The sequence below is a fragment of the Notechis scutatus genome, chromosome 5 (assembly GCF_049901735.1).
Source record: "Notechis scutatus isolate UNSWTSFEM ecotype Mainland chromosome 5, rNotScu1.2, whole genome shotgun sequence".
In the NCBI taxonomy this organism is placed as follows: domain Eukaryota; kingdom Metazoa; phylum Chordata; class Lepidosauria; order Squamata; family Elapidae; genus Notechis; species Notechis scutatus.
Window position 1 is genome coordinate 68,448,447 of NC_142013.1, and position 17,604 is coordinate 68,466,050.

The 17,604-nt window shown below is 38.7% G+C and overlaps 1 protein-coding gene across 3 annotated transcripts in view; it reads right to left on the bottom strand.

The window, feature by feature from the left end:
- PHEX (phosphate regulating endopeptidase X-linked) overlaps nt 1–17,604 on the bottom strand; it is a 145,672-nt gene that overhangs the window by 23,867 nt on the left and 104,201 nt on the right. For all 3 annotated transcript variants that reach the window (XM_026674905.2, XM_087966916.1, XM_087966915.1), the window contains 2 exons: nt 10,926–11,029; nt 7,858–7,916 (listed from right to left, as the gene is read on the bottom strand). In XM_026674905.2, coding sequence (XP_026530690.1) covers nt 7,858–7,916; nt 10,926–11,029 — 163 coding nt within the window. The remainder of the gene's footprint in view (nt 1–7,857; nt 7,917–10,925; nt 11,030–17,604) is intronic.

Consider the following 17,604-nt stretch of genomic DNA (forward strand, 5'->3'; position numbering starts at 1 on the left):
AATGTGAAGCAGGCAGCCCACCCAGTCAACCACATTGCCCATTGAGTCAGCTGATCCCACTTGGGTGGGTTATCCTGGCCATGGCTGGGTTTAGGTACAGTGGGCATCGCACCGCCACAGCCTCCACCAGCAGTTCTCACACCTGTCCCTGTGGCTCTGCCACCTATTAAGGCCACCTTTGATGGGGACCCCAACAAACTTGCCCACATCGATAACATGGCTATTTCTACCCCACTGACCAGGCAATGGTTCATGTAGTCTCTGTCAACCTGGAGGGGGAAGCAGCCGAGTGTGTGGTCCAGCTCAATGATGAAGGCACACCAGAGTGGGAAACATCAATACTTTTCTGTAGGAGCTAATGACCAGATTAGTGGATGAGTCCAAGACCCTGGAAGCTGAAGCTGAGATCAAGAAAATCAAACAGAAGGGCTGCCCTGCCAAAGAGTATGTCAGAGAAATTAGAATAATTGCAGGAAAGCTGTGGCACTGGCCAGAGCAATTACTGGTCTACTTTTTCAAGGAGGGCTTAGACAAAGAACTGTTGCACACATGCATCTGCCGAGGGGTCCCAGACTGCATCCATGAGTGGAACTGGATGGCAGTGGCCATGGACATAGAGCTCCACCAGCACAAGAAACATGGGTCGACTGAACAGAAGCCAGAATCCAACCTGAGACACACACACTTGGGAGATGATCCAGCCCGTGCCAAGCTGAAGAACAGCCAAGGGAGGCCTCAGCACAAGCCATCAAGTGTTTATACTGCAGCTAACAAGGCCACTGAGCAGCTGAATGCTGGCACCAGCCCATCAGCCAAAAGCCAAGGCCTCGGAGTCAGTCAAACTGAAGAAACTGCTGTGCAGAGCAATGGAGAGGGGGAAATTTTTCTGGCAAGCTGTTGAGGTCTTCCCTTCTCCAAACAGGGAAGAGGGAACTCCAGCCCCAGGACCCCTACTGCCAATAGCCTATGACTGCAACGATGAAGGGGAGGATGACCTGATGGTAAGTGAAGCCATATGCCCTTTTGCCATCCAGTCGAGACTGATAGTGCCGAAGACTGGGACACAAAGGGAGGTGAAAGCCATCATAGACACAGGCTGCACTTGCTGCCTGATCAGCCTACTCACGGTCCTAAAGTTAGGAATCAGAATGAAAACATTGGCCCAACCCATATGATTCAAGCAAGTCAATGGGTCGTTAATAGGGGAAGCCCCTGTCACTGTCATCACTGAACCTGTACTGTTAGAAATGGGCTGGCACTGGGAGGTCATTCACTTCATAGTGGCTCTAAAAATGACCAAAGCAGTGATTCTAGATCTGGCATGGCTGGATAAATGGCACCCCACCATTTGGTGGGAAGGGGGTGACAGGAGGCTGAAACTGGGAGTAGGTCCTCTCCCTCCCCCTGACGCTGCCATGGGGGGAGCTGTCCAGTGCAGTTAAACGAAGTGAGAGAGCCGTAGCCACTTCCGAGTCACTCCCAGGCAATCCCCAAGTCCCCAAAGAATACTGGGACCTAATGGGGGTATTTAGCAAAGAGGACTGTAATACCCTGCCCCCAACCCCAACCCATGGACTGTGCTATAGAGTTCATACCAGGGGCAAAACTACGCAAGCTGAAGATGTACTTCACGACCCCAAAAGAGATAAGAATACTAAGAGAGTACATCGATATAAACCTACCCCGAGGATTCATACAGCTAGCAAAATCCAGGGTAGCCTCCTCAGTCCATTTTAAAGAAAAGAAATACGGATTGATGAGGCTTTCAGTAGATTTTAGAGGAATAAATGCAGTTTGCGTGGAAAACACCTACTAACTCCTTCTCATGAAAGACCTGTTAGCCTACCTAGCTAAAGGAAAAGTGTTCACAAAGCTAGATCTGTGAAAGGTGTGAATCAGAGAGGGGATGAATGGAAGACAGCCTTCAACTTCCCCTTGGGAAGCTTTCAATTTAACATAATGTCATTCTGTCTCCAAGGAGCCCCTGCAGTATTTATGCAGCTAATTAATGAGGTGCTGCATGAGGGTATAAAGGAGTCCTCATATATTTAGATGACATTCTCATCTTCACTGAAACTTCACTGAAATTTTTGACTGGAGGGGGTGGGTGACGCCTCAGCTGAGCCAATCTCTAAAGTGGACCCTAGAATGTCAATGGGCATTTGAAATGCTCAAGAGACTTTGCTAAGGAGCCAATTCTTAAACATCCAAACCCCAAGAGCCCTTTGTGATCCAAGCTGATGCTAGCAATGTAGCCACTGCTGCAGTCCTCTTCCAAAAGAACCAGAAAGGCAACTTGTAGTCCTGCACTTACACCTACAAAAAATTGACCAAAACCAAGAGGAGGTGAGCCGTGTGGGAGAAAGAAGCATATGTGATCTGATGGGTGCTGTCAACCTGGCGCCACTTCCTTGAAGGCAGCCAAGTGCCTTTCTTTCTTATCTTTTATAATATTTTTAAATATTTTTTTTCTTTAACATCCAAACGCACTTAGTGAACAGTACTTCCCAGTAGTCTGGGTCAATATACTTTACATACAATTCAAATAATGATAGTACCATTTAAATATACATAGTCATAATCTTTCAACTTCTAACATTTGTATATACATAGTAATTATAATATGTTCTATTATATTTCAGTATACATAATACTATTTTCCCAATTTCTGCTTTCTATTTCTTTTTTCTAACACTTAATAAAATATCCACCATGTTAAAAAATATTCTACGTCTATCCATCATCTCTTGTTCTTTTTAGAATTTCAACTCTTATTAACTTTTTAGGGAATTTTTCATGCTTCTCCTCTGGTATCTTGTAACTCCTTTCATCATGTTTATTTAATCTAAATATTTCATCTGCCACAGCATCTATCTCTTGCTGTTGAGACTCTAGAGCACTCATCCACAGTTTCCACATCATTTTTACCATATCTTACTCTTCATTCTTTTTGATATTTTGAACTCTTAAGGAATAATCTGTCTGTTCCGTGTTAAAAATTGTTGCTATCTCTTCCATATCTTTGTATGCTTGTATCATTTTTAGATTTATCTCCTCTGTTCTTTCCTCAGCTCCTACAGATTTCTGCTCTATTTCCTGAATTTTTTGTTAATTTTTTATTGAGCTTTGCTGGGGGTTTTCTAATCTCATACCTGTACCCTGCATCAATTCCATCATCTCTCTATGATTCTTTGTTATATCTTCCTAAATACACTGAAACATCAATAATATTTCTTTATAGACTGCATTTGTTTTGAAACATTTTGTGATAATGTAATAAACTAATCACAGCTCAATATTCCTGCAAAATTTCAATATCCCAATTGCCCAGAAACACCAAAATGCCAGTATTAATAAAATTTACACAGTTCCAAAACTATTCCTCTAAATCCCCTAAATTTTATAGTCCTTAAATTTTTCCAATTTGCACCCTCTAAATTTTTCCAATTTGCACCCTGTAAATTTTCCAAATTTTTAAGTCATTTAATTTTTCTTCTTTCACCTTGTATGATGTTCTGTCAACTGATCTTAATAATCCAAATTGGTCCACCAGATTTCCCCAAATGCCTTTAATCCACAAAGTCAGATATTCAATTCCAAGGAAAAATTACAGTCTATCTTGCCTTAGAAATCTTCAAACAGCTCAATAATACTTGCAAGCAGCCAAAACTCCAGTAGATATGAAACCAAAATGAAAAGGCCTTCCAAATGTTGTTTGTCTTTCACTATTTTCTATCTTCTTCTCTTTGTTATTCTTGTATTATTAAATAATACTTACTTTCCAAGGTTATTCCCACCATGTACTAATATAATACCTTCTTTGACCAGTGGGTGGCACCCCCACCCTACGTTCCAGCATTAAACACAGCAAAGCTAAAACAGCTGACTGTTGGCGGGGAAAGGATCAGGGAATTTTTTTTTTTTAAAAAAAAGCAAAGTTCCTCTTTCTTTGTACAGATTCTTCCAGTAATCAAATAGTATTATCCACAAATTAAATAACTTTTCATGCTACTACCAGTTCCAGTTCAGTTTTTCTATATTTTAAAGTTTCATAATCTTGCATTAAAAGTTTGTTTCACTTTTAGATCTATAATCTTTCTCCATGTATTAAATCACCGCTTTCTTAATGTTTTGGAGAGTCTTTTTTTAAAGAATTATTTTATTAGGGTTTAGGTCTCTAGTGTAGAAGTTGAAAGTTAACTCATCCAGTTTCAATCCTCTGTCCACAAACCAGCACATATTTTTCTTGTCCTGGTTGTCACAGCTTTGGTCTTGCCAAAATGGTCATTGTCTCTGCTGCCAATCAAGAGGGTTTTCTTTGAGTCAAACGAGGAAATTGCTGTTTCCTCATGATCTATAAAGGACCCCCCCCTTTCTTAACCACTCCTCCAGGGGGGCTTTGACCCCATAGGGTCTCCGGGCAGGCAGGTATTGGCTGGGTTTTATGGTGCCCCACAGAGCTCCACTATCCCACAACCATCTACTGTGATGCCAACCAGTCAATCCAGTAGCCAAGGGCCTTTCAAGATATGGATTACAAAAACCTGGAGGCACTTAGGATCCCATGTAAACTCTCCCCAAAGCAAGTCAGATAGGTGCAATACTTCAAGCAGTTCAATTTTATGCTAAAATACATCTCTGGAGGGGGGGGGACTCTTAGTGGACACTTTGTCACAGAAACCCCAATTCAACAGTAAATGGGAAGAGGTGGTCTATGCCATGCTTCCTTCCTCCCAACCAGCCTCACTAGTCTCCCACAGAGGACAAGCGCAACAGCAGAAAACAACAGAAGGAGGGGGGCTTATGCAAAAGTTAAAAACTGAGCTGCCAGCAGTCTCATGGTGCAACAACAACTAAGGGGTGCTGACCCTCAAAGATGGCCTGGCCTGGAAAGGTTCCAAATTGTATGTTCCAAATAGCCTGCATCTCCAAATGCTCCAGAAAAGACACGATTCTAAGCAGGCAGAGCACTTCGGCTACCTGAAGACCCTGCACCTGGCAAGAAGGCAATTATGGTGGCCAAAAATAAAAAGGGACATTGAGGACTATGTAAAAAGCTGTGCTACTTGTGCAGCCATGAAAAAAAGACCAGGGAGGCCCTCAGGACTACTCCAACAAGTAGCGGACCCATCCCGACCATGGGAAGAGATTGCCATGGATTTCATTGTACAGCTTCCTGAAAGCAGGGGGAATATGGTAATTTGGACCACGATAGACCTATTCTCAAAACAAGCCCACTTCATAGCTTGCTCCAGCCTCCCATCTGCCCATAAATTGGGTAAACTGTTCAGAAAACATATCTAATAGGCTGCATGGTATCCCTCAGAGAATCATCTCCGATAGGAGGGGTCCAATTCATGGCCAAGTTCTGGAAGGAGTTCATAAAATCCATCGGATCCTCACAGGGGCTCAGTTTTGTGTTCCATCTGAGGACTAATGGGGCCACGAAATGCATGAATGCAATAGTGGAACAATATTTGAGATGTTATGTAAACTATCAGCAAACAGATTGGTCAAAATTGCTGCCATTTGCCAAAGTGGCATACAACAATGCAGTGCATAGTAGCACCAGGCTGACCCCTTTCCAGGTCATTAGTGACATAGAATTTGTCCCCCATGCCCGAGCTCCCTAGGGAACCCCCTTCATTCATATCACTGACTGACTGGATGGAATCCCTGAAACAAGCCTGGGAAAATACAAAGTGAGCCCTTCAGGAAGCATCGAGAACGCATAAAGTGCAACCGATAAGCATTGGGCTCCTCAGAACCCATTCCAAATAGGGAGTAAGGTCTACCTCTCAACCAAGTACTTGAAGCTAAAGCTTCCCTGCTAGAAGTTTGGACCAAAATTCATAGGGTCCTTCCCCATAGTGAAAGTAATTAACCATGTAACCGTACAATTTAAACTCCCCACCTGCTGGGGAAAGTTTTGGTATCTGGTTTTTCACAGTAGCTTGTTAAAGCCGGTGGTAGGCTCCCAGCTCAGGCCAGTAGATTGGGCAGCCCCAAAACTGACTGTAGTGCAAAGGGAGATGCATTACAAAATCAAAAGAATTTTGGATTCCAGACTGTACAAGGGGAGGTTGCAGTACTTAGTGCAACAAAAAGGGTACCCATTGTCCAAAGCCACATGTGTAAAGAGCTGGATGTAAAAGCAGACAGATTGGCTAAGCAGTTCCACGAGAAGTACCCTCAAAAGCCAAAAGGACCTCCAGGCGGGAGGAGTGAACACTAATTAACCTCCAGGCGGTTTCTTTTCTTTTTCAGGAACTTCTCTTATGGGGGTCCAATTGTCAACTCTAAAGAGAACCTGAGGGGACATTTTGGCAGCTTCAGAGTTGCCACGGTGCGAAGACGGGATAGGGAGGGGGGACATAGTTAGATGGGGGTTTGTAGCCAAAACAAAATAGTTTCCTGTGGGAACCAAGGACATTCCAACAGGTGACTGGGGAGATGAGGAGTCCAGTTACCAAGTGACCAGCCAGCACCTTGATTGGACAATGTGACTGATTGTTTGGAGAAAGGGGGAATTTTCACTTTTTAATCAGGTGAAAACCACCAGAACTTTCAGAGGCGGTTTTCAGTTTGTGCCAATATGATATCTCCAATAAAATTGTTCTTTGAGGAACTTGCTTGCCTCACAGTTCTGCATTCTATGGAGTTATTACTTGGAACCCTAACAGCTAATTTGTTATCTAAAAATTCTGAATGAGAACAACTTCTTAATGCCTAAACAATAGGACCCATGAAATCCTCCCTAAAAATGATTACATAAGTGATAGAAACATCTATAACGCTAGAACGAAATCTTAACAACCTTCCTTCACTGTTCAGAATTACTTATTCTCATTACAAATTACAACCTAAATCATATAAATATAATAAATAAATCAGTTATATGAAACAAGGGATGAAAATGAAATGTTTTCCAGAATTCCATAATAATGTGTGTTGCACATGGGAACACTTTAAAAAACCAGACTCAGCTGTTATATCTCTATGAGCAACTCATCTTGTAAGTAAACTGTAATTTTTATAACCCAAGCATCCAAGTTGAGGAAGACCTGGTTCCCTAATTTTCAAAGATTTTGAATTATTGTTGTTTTTCCAGGATCAGAATAATAATGATGGGTTTTATATTCAAGCAGTAATATGCTTTTGGGCTGAAAGGCTGTGGTGTAGTTTTCTGGTATCCTGATGTTTTGCCAGCAGCAAAAAATTTCCTGCTGACGAACTGTCAGGACACCAGAATACTAGACCATTGCTGTTAGGCTCAAAAGCTTATCACTGCTTAATTGATGGCAGTCATAAAAACATACACCAATATACAGTTTATATTGCCTCAACAAAGCTGGGTGACATTGTAAATTACTAGAGAGTGAATGGTCTTACTGAGTATGGGATTTGTCAGCCAGCCTGCCTGCCTGCCTGCCTGCCTGCCTGCCTGCCTGCCTGCTTTATGGATTCCTTGATTTACTAGTGATATTTGTATCAGAATCAGGAGATTATCAAATGCCTTATTACTTCATAAAGGTAATATTACTTGTTTCTTAGAAGGGATATTTTTATGTAATCTGCCTTCCTTCCTTCCTTCTTCCTTCCCTCTCTCCCTGTTTCTCTCTCTTTCTCTCTTTATATCCTGAATATGTAAAATCAAACACAATATATTTACCTGGTTGTAACCATACAATGCACTTGGTATTAGTATTTTTTATGAGGACACCTAGTAGGCATTTTTTGTGCGATGTGAGGGAATAACAGTTTTAAAACTGTGAGAAGGAGCACTGCTTGTAGAAGCTGAAGGATATTCTTTTTTCTCAGATGAGTAATTAAATCATGACTTAGTCAAGTACTCACTGATCTGATTTGTAGATGAACTGTAAAAGGCATTCACTGTTGTTGGATTAGTAAACCACCTGTTGAAAAAGAAAAGAAGAGCAGGTTTGGTGTTCTTATTCTATGAAGTAGAGAACATCTGTTACAGTCTGTCTCGTCCCCCTTTCCCCCCACAAATGTCAAGTTCCTATATGAGGGCTCATTGCTCTTTTTGGCTAAATTTGGATCTCCCTCAATATTTAAAGTACAAATGCTGAGCCTGCCATTCAAAGCCAAAGCAGGCATCTTGTTATTCTATATGCTAAGGAAATCAGGATCCAGCTATGTAGTAAAGGATGAAGATTAATAATCTGTAAAAGTGGTTCAAACAGTAGTCCTCAGCCTACAACTGTTCATTTAACAACCATCCAAATTATATGCCCTCAGAAAACATTACTTGTGACCTATATGTATACTTACAACCATCACACACCCCTAGTATTCATATGATTGCAATTTGGGCACTTGGCAACCTGTCCATATTTATGATTGATTGTAGCATCCTGCAGTCACATGGTTTGATTTGCAACATTTTTTGCTGATGCGGGTGGGGAATCATTTAACACACACCATAAAATTTGTGGTAAAATTGGGTCTGGCTCAACTTATGACTGTAATGACTTACAATGACAATTCTGATCCAAATTGCGGTCATAAGTCAAGGACTTCTTGTACAATGGAATATCGAGTAGGTATCTTACATCCTTGATAAAGCAGGTATCCTATATTTGACATTATAGATAAAGGACACAAGCTTCCCTTTTTCAAATGAAATTTTATGCATTAATAAAATGCATTAAGCATGGTTATCAAAATATCAAAAGTATAGGATTTATGAGATTAGACTACATTCCTTTATATCCATCATTTTTATCAGTTTTTTTAAAAAAATAAACCATCATCAAATATATTTGTGTAGTATTACTTAATATTATACTATAATACAATGTAACAATTATTTTTATTATCCATTCTGTATTTTAAATATCAGTATCATATATACGTCTGTGTATCACTGAATAGATACCTATTTAGTTAATACTTATAATCCAATAGACTTTATTTAGCAGGCATGCTTGTCTCCCTACCCTGCACCCTTCTGGAAAACATTTTCTAATAAAATGATAAGATGGAAGGTATATGTCTGTAAGAGAGTAGAAGATGAGTGACATCTAGGCTGAGGCATCAAGAGAAAGCATTTAGCAAGGTTGACTGCATTCCAATTTCAGAATCATTTACAGCAGCAGCCATATACACTAGCCTGAAAAGCAGCCGTACAGATGCTTAAAAAGAAGCGGCCTTACATAGGATAACGTTGAATGTCTTTTTGGAATGACCAAGAGTGGCACTAGGTCACTTTTATTGGAAGTCTAAAATGCCATTGCACATTCCAAGTCTCCACAATGATCACAACCTTTAGCGTCATCTCTTAATCTTATTTGCTTCAATTGTCTCAGAGCTTTCTTTCAATAAGTTCTAACCTAGAAACCTCTAACAGCCTTAACCCAAAGAGATCAAAGCTGTCTCCATAAGTTTTACAATCACTTAAGATGCATAAATATTTAGTATGCTTCTTAAAAAGTAACAGCTTTTATAAATGTCTATTATTTGATATTAACATGCTTTAATTTTTCTATATATTTATATTACCTATACAAAAAGTGTCCACCAATCCACATTACTGTACAGAGGTTACAGCTTTGCAGGAGAAAATTAATGCCAATAAAATTTCCCATATGCAAATACCAAACCAATAAAGAGCATTATTAGTACTGGTGTCGGTGATAAGAGGTGACTTTTCTTGTTCTTCCAAATACTGATATATAAGAATGAAATGAAGCTGCCCTAAATAATTCTATCACATATCCTAGAGTCTCCAAAATTTGTTAGATTTGTATATACAGTACAAATACTTCAGGAAAGATTCCCTATATAGATTCCCCTTTTGTTATGTTCAGATATTTAAAGTAGGTTTTAAATACAGTCTGCAAATATTCCATATGGCCACTAGATGGCAACAAAAGCCAGAGTTGTCTTGATTTTCTTCCTGCCATCTACTGGTTATCCAGCAGATTTCAGAGATCAGATTTTTCATGCTTATCTGAATAACTGGAAAACATTCTTAAAAAGTTCTAAAATTCTTCCTGCAATATAATGTCTCAGGACAACATCATTCAATCCTCATTTTATGTGTTTATTTATTTACAAGATTAAAGCCACCTAACACCAGAATAACTCTGGGCATCTTACATTAAGAATAGAAAGCAATAACAATATGTATGTCTATATATGTTTGACCTCTTCCCTATCTGAGAAAGTTCATAGTTTAGTCCAAAACTACTGTACTAATGGGCATTTGTCCTAGCCTAGTGGAGGACTTCATAGCCAGTTACATTGTAGAAAATGGAAGATAGCAATAGCAATAGCACTTAGACTTATATACCGCTTTACAGCCCTCTCTAAGCAGTTTACAGAGTCAGCATATTGCCCCCAACAATTTGGGTCCTCATTTTACCCACCTCGGAAGGATGGAAGGATGAGTCAACCTTGAGCTTGGTGGGGTTTGAACTGCCAAATTGTAGGCAGCTGGCTGCAGCAGAAGTAGCTTGTAGTACTGCACTCTAACCACTGTACCACAGAGGCTCCTAATACTATTATTATTATTATTACTATTATTATTATTATTATTATTATTATTATTATTATTATTATTATTATTATTATTGTAGTAGTAGTTGTTGTAGTAGTAGTAGTTGTAGTAGTAGTAGTAGTAGTAGTAGGATCCTAATACTCAATCATATCTGGGATGGGGCTATAGGAATATTTTGGAGATTTTACTGTAGGAAATTGCAGTTTGAGTTAGTATTCTGAGTAAAAAAAAAAAAGCTGTTATTCCAATGCTTGTTGATTTTAGAATTAAACCTTTAGTTTAGCCCCTTCTGAGATACCTATATGGTTGGCTATTACAATGGTGACAGAAAAATAATCCTCAAAATTGTCTGATAATATTTCATCTCAATACTTCCCCAGCACATCCCTTCCCAACTCACTCTGTTTTGGGGACTTCTTTTCTCAGCCAGTAGAAATCTGATTGGGCCACATGTTTGCGAGTCTGAAGGACATTGCCAAAATAGTCTATTTCTGAAAACTTCATCTGAAAATAAATATAAAGATTATGCTAATATAATTAGATCTAAACAGAAATGAACAACCTTAATATACTAAACAAGTTAAATATCAAAATTTAAATATTCTGAAAAAAAATCTGAAATGAAAAAAATGCCTCCTCTTCTTCCTTTTCTTCATTGTGATCCAAAAAGTCAGGAACAATTCAACAATATAATAATATTATAATAGTTTAATACAAATTATAGTTCTAATAACAATTTTGGATATAATTAATTGAAACAGAACAATTAAAAAGGTGATATCGGTACCTCTCTCATTGATTGGGTTTGCTATGTAGTCTTTCCATTAAAATTATTTTCCAGCAAATTAATTAAAAGTGCAGTTCCACATGGAATTTACTTCCTAGAAATCTACCTTCTAAGATTTTGAAATTGCCATTGAGGCATAAGAGCACTGATTATATGCTTCAGAGATTCCTTTATATCTGCTATCTATAACTGTAGAAGGAAAAGCATTAAAATGTGTTTTGAAAAGGCCCATTGGTAAAGGATATACTTAAAAATGTAAAGGTTGTGGTTCCCTTGATTCACTGAGGTGAAAATATCACCAAAGGACTGCTGTTAAATTGTGCTGAAATATATCATATTTCTTTAAAAGTTCCACTTCATATATAGTTAAAGAACATGCCACATGAAGTAGTTTGAAGATATTGCTATATATCACTTTGTTGTACAATCATTTACTAGGAGGGGAAAATGTTCTTTGAAAAATGAATAGGTTCTAACCCAGAAAGATAAGATTAGTTCCTAATACTTGTTTCAATGCTAATCAACCAGTGTCTAATCTAAGTACAACATTGGATGTACTTCTATGTGTAGAGAATATGGCTCTTAGAAAGAATGAGTATTCTTTCATATGATTAAACATTTTATGCTGGAATTCAGTTGCACACACCATAAAGAATTGTGCTACCAATTTTGAAATAAATAGTTTGTTGGCTACAGGTACATGGTTCCTAAAAAGAAGGGCTGCCATTCTTTTCCGAACTGCTGTAGTAGCATAACTGACATGTAAAGTTGAAAACTACTCTACATATTTGAAACAACTATCTTGTATTATTGGTTGCCTATCTATGTACTAGTGTAATAGTGTATAATTGTCAGGTATGAAAGATCAAGACCACACATGAAGTTACAATTAAAGTGATTTATTACTAATCATGCCTATGCACAGGAATCAACTCAACTAATGGCTAGCACTATCTTGTCATTAAATAAATGTCAATGGAATTCAAGAAGGGTTGGATTTAGTCAAAGATCCATAGAGACTGTATGCTGATTTGTCCTTGACTCCACCCCAAGCTCTGCCAATTGCTCTCCTACAATAATACATTTTTCAAACTGAATTTTTCCCTATGAACGTTAACATCAACATATGTAGGTTATGTGTTCAATAACTTTCGTGCTCTTCTATATTGTACACAAATTGGAAAGCAATGCAATTCTGTTGAAAAGAAAATGGTGTTTTAACACCAGTTTGCATAAAATCTATAAATATACAATTGCAAGATAATATCTTACTTACTTTAAAATGAATAGAATTGTTGTGTGTTAGAAAATTAGTGAATATTGCTATGTGAGCATTTACTAGGAAATTCCATAGACAACACAATGGTTTTGCCCAAACATATGGCACATTGGAAAACTTAATTATTCCACTGTTGTTTCTAGAGCTTGGTATTACATGCATTTTGATTACTATTTATGGAATGCATTTTGATGGTGAATAGTATAAAAATGTGGGAGAAGAAGTATACTTTAAAATCTCTTCCTTGGATCATATTTGAAGAAAGAGTAAATAATCTTGACATCTGAAAGAAAACTAATGATATTTTTAAATGTGAAATATTTTGAACCAATAAATAAGCAAGCTGCAAACATAAAATTTATCTTCTCTAAAAAAATTTAATGCTCCCATCAGCTACATTTTAATGTATTTATTTTCAGATTATGACTTTTAAGAGCTAATAAATATTTTTTCACACTGAGAAAATGGCTTCAAAATATGACTGTTGGCAACTTCAAAAAAATTAGAAATACGATAACATCACAGTTTCAAACTCAGACCCTACAGTTAATATATCAATAGTTTAGTAAAATTTTTAGAATTGCCAAAAAAACTGCTTCAAATCAAGGGCAGTTGAGTAGAGTAGAGCAGAGCAGAGCAGAGCAGAATAGAATAGAAACTGGAAGGGACCTTGGATGTCTTAGTCCAGCCCCCTGCTCAAACAGGAGAACACAAGCTGGCAAACCTATACAATCTCAGACAAGTGACTGTTCAGTCTCTTCTTAAAAACCTGCAGTGATGGAGCACCCATGATTTCTGAAGGAGAGCTGTTCCACTGATTAATTGTCCTGTTAGGAAGTTTCTCCTTAATTCTAGGTTGCTTCTCTCTTTGATCAGTTTCCAACCATTATTTCTTGTCCTGCCCGCTGGTGCTTTGGAGAATAATTGGACCCCCTCTTCTTTGTGGCACCTCCTCAAATACTGAAATACTGCTATCAAGCCACCCCTAATTCTTCTTTCCTTTCGATTAGCCAGACCCAAAATCTGTAGCTGTTCTTCATATGGTTTAATCTCCAGGCCTTTGATCATCTTAGTTGCTTTTCTCTGAACTTTTTCCAAAGTCTCAACACCTTTTTTGTAGTATGGTGATCAAAATTGGATACAGTATTCCAGGGTGTAGTCTTACTAGAATTTTTAAAATGGCACTAATGATCTTGATTCTATGCCTTTGTTTATACAACCCAGGATTGTATTAGCTTTTTTGGTGGCTGCTGCACATTGCTGGCTCATATTCAAGGATTCCAAAGTCCCTCTCAAAGTTACTGGTTTTGAGCCAAGTCTTGCCTAATTTGTATTTATACCTTTGATTTTTCCTGCCTAAATGTAAACTTTTGCTTTTCTCCACATTAAAATTCATTTTGTTGGCCCATTGTCCAAGTTTGTCAAGATCTTTTTGAATCCTGAGTTTGCCTTCTGGGATGTTGGCTATTCCTGCCAGTTTAGCATCATCTGCAATCAGTTGTCTCTTCATATTTACAAAACCTATTTGTTGCAATGACTTATGAAGCCTAGATCTGTGATGTCACCATTTGTGCTGGCACGCGAGCCACAGGCAAACTTAGCTCACTGTGCATGCGTGTGCCTCACAGCTGATTTTTTGACTGGTTTGAGGCTTTTTTCGGCCTCCCAGAGGCTTGGAAAAAACCTCTGCAAGACTTTTCAGGCCGAATTATAGGCTCGTTTCATCACTTCCTGTAATACTGGAAGTGACAAAATGGGCCTATAATTCAGCCTGAAAAGGCTTGCAGAGGCTTTTTCCAATCCTCTGGGAGGCCAAAAAAGGCCTCAAACCAGCCAAAAAATCAGTTGTGAGGCGCAGTGCAGGTAAGGGGGTGGGGTGGGGATTGCGCATGCAATTCTGAGGAGACATTGCTTCTAATTTGCTAGTCACCAACTGACTACTAAGCATGAGTTTTAGCCCTACAAAGATGTTATCAGTTATATATAATAAGCTCTTTTTTGTCTGGCTGAAAAGGTAATCCTTTGCTCTTTTATTACGAATATCAATATTAACCCTTTCTATTAACTTATATTGTTAGAATATATCTATTCAACCTTTTGTAAAATGCTGACAGTTTCCTAGATGGAAAAACAGAACCTTCCAATCTAACTTTGGTCAATATATTTTGTTCATCAGAAAGAAGAACAATTTTTGTCTTTTGTATGTTCATAAAAACTGTCATTTCATAAAAACTGTCATTTTTAAAACAATCACAATCATTCCAACAGAATGAACCTTTGTGATATATTTGGGATGAGTTGTTGATGGGCATATCAGCATCCAGGTTCATCATACCTGGTCAGGGGATATTGGAGGAGTTGAGTGTATGCATATTTTTTGTTTATGACTATTTGTAACTGGAAGATTAAGATTCATTCAGCTTACAACATATGAATAAGCAATATGTTAAACAAGAGGGTTTTAATAAAGTTACCTGCATTGTTTATTCATATCTGTTCTGCTGGATGTAAGAATTAGGGTTACAAAGAAACAAGAAACCTGGTACCTGACAAAAAAAATTCAATCAATCAATTCCAACTTCGCATGTTCTTTTTCTGATTGAACATTTTTTTTAGCCCCACACAAACTTTTGTTTCCCTGAACACGAACGATGGTGAGAAACACAAAGAGCTGGAAATCAGGAAGGCAAAGAAATCCTTGGGAGAAGCGAGGGCATCTATCTGGGCAGTGGTGGGCAGGGAAAGCTCTGTGACGTGGTGCTGCAATGGTCAAACAGGCAATGGAGTGGCCGGCATGAGATGAGGAGGCCGCTTTCCTCCTCCCTCCTTTCCTCATGCTGGCTGTTCCATTTCCCATTGAAAAGCAACTTTTCAAAGCAAAGGAGACGAGGGAGGAAACTACAGGATTAAAGTTAAAAGGCGTCTCATGATTAAAATTGCCACCAACTTTCCTAAAGTGATTTGAAACAACTGGGCTCGTCTGTGCAAGCTCACATCATTCTCCCTGGTGCTGCTTGGCAGGCCATGCTTTGCTGTGTCTTTTTAGCATGTGAAAGGGCTGGTTGCCATGGTGATGGGATGCAGAGAAAGGGGGCACAGAACTGCGGGCGCTCGCAGCCATGACTGTCATTCTGTGCGATTGGCTGAATCGGGAAGTGAAGCTCTCGCAGAGAGTGGGTGAGTCCAAGGAAGTGGCCTGTCATTGCTTTGAGACACCAGGGGAGGGGGGTCCCCCACCTCCTGGTTCCCCACAGGCTTCACAAATTCTGATTCATTCTGGGATTTCAAGTGAACGCCTGAATTTGTCTACATAAAAGGCCTTGTTTGTTTGTGTGGGAAGAAATGACTTTGCCTAAAGTTATTTTCAGTGTTGAACAAAGCATTGTTTTTGCTACTGGAAATCATTTAAATAGCCTCTTGAGGTCTGAGATGGTCATATTTAGAAAATTGTTCTATTCACTTTGTTTTTCTAACTGGAAGTATAATTCACTTTTCATTCTGCTTTTTTTTTTTAAAGTGCATGCTCCCAATAACACTCTGACACTTTCCTTATCTCTCCAAACACACTAAAGGTGCAAATATCTGATATATACGGTGTGTAAAAGTGACAGATCACATTGAATGATGTATGCAAAGCATACCAAGAAGATAACACTATAAGAAAGGTGTTATTTCAGATATCAGTGGGTGGTTTTTATGTAAATGAAATTCTGGAGTGTTTCCTTATTACATACTCCTTGTTTATAACAGGGATATATAATCACTTTCAACAAACTCAAATCCCAAACAAGCCATACAAAGAACTGCCAAGATCTGTTTTTGATTGTTTGTGAGAATGTCTAGCAAGAAATTTGAATATACTGATCTTCATAAGAAATGTCACACTCCATATTGCATTCATATTGATTTCCTCTGTCCAGTCTAGGACAATCTGAAGTCAGTGCTCAGATATAATTTCTCTTTGGGCTCAATTCACATGTGCTGGCAATATAATATCCTGAGTTTCCATCTTTACAGCTAGCTATCACATTAGTCACAAGTTGCTTATACAAATCTGTTTTAGTTTTAATATCTAGTGCATTTCAAATACTATTTTTCCCATCATTATTTTTATAAGTAATTCAAAGCAGCAACCATTCAAAACATCCCTCCTTCGCCTATTTTCCCCATCACAGTTCCCCATCACAGTGTGAAGTAAGCTGAGCTGAGAGAGGGAATGACTGGCCCAAAATCAGCCAGTTAGTTGTTAACTCACTGAACTATTTCTGGACTTTCCTGCAATGTCAAAAAGAGAGCTATCTGCAGCCAGTGTTTGTTTTGAAGTGTGTCTACCTGTCTTGAAAAAGCAGAAAAATTATAAGCGTAGGACATCCATTGAAGTATTTGTCTGCAATTCTTTAAACAAAATATGGCTTTTGGGGGGGGAAGAAAAGCAGCTGCATAATCCCAGGAAAAAGGAGTTTCTACAGAAGATCGTGGAGAATAATAGAGCTAAGAATCTGTGGGAATTCTGGATCCAGAAGGACAGGCAGGTATTAGATAATCAACCAGACACTGTAGTAGTAGACAAATTAATAGACAAAGACCAGAAGAGCTTGGGAAGCCAAGCAAGTGGGGTGAGACAAGGCACCCCTCGACATGAGTGATGTTGAGTTGGCCATGGCCACCCAGTCACATGACCACCCAGCCACACCCACCAAGCCATGCCCACAAAACCAGTAGCAAAATTTTTTGAATCCCACCACTGGAACAGAGGATACAGAAAATGGAAGAGAAATCAGAGCAAACAGAGAAAAAAGTGGAGGAAGTGGATCAAAGGCTATTGCAAGGTAATAAAGATCTAGAGGAGACAATAATCATTCTAGAGATGGAAAAGGTGGCTTACTTCCTGAGATTTCAGAATATTGAAGAAGAGAAGAGGGAAGACCTACTGGATGTGATGACAGCATTGTTGGCTGAAACTCTATAGAAAACCAAACAAGAGATTCAAGGGGAAATAGATCCATACAAACT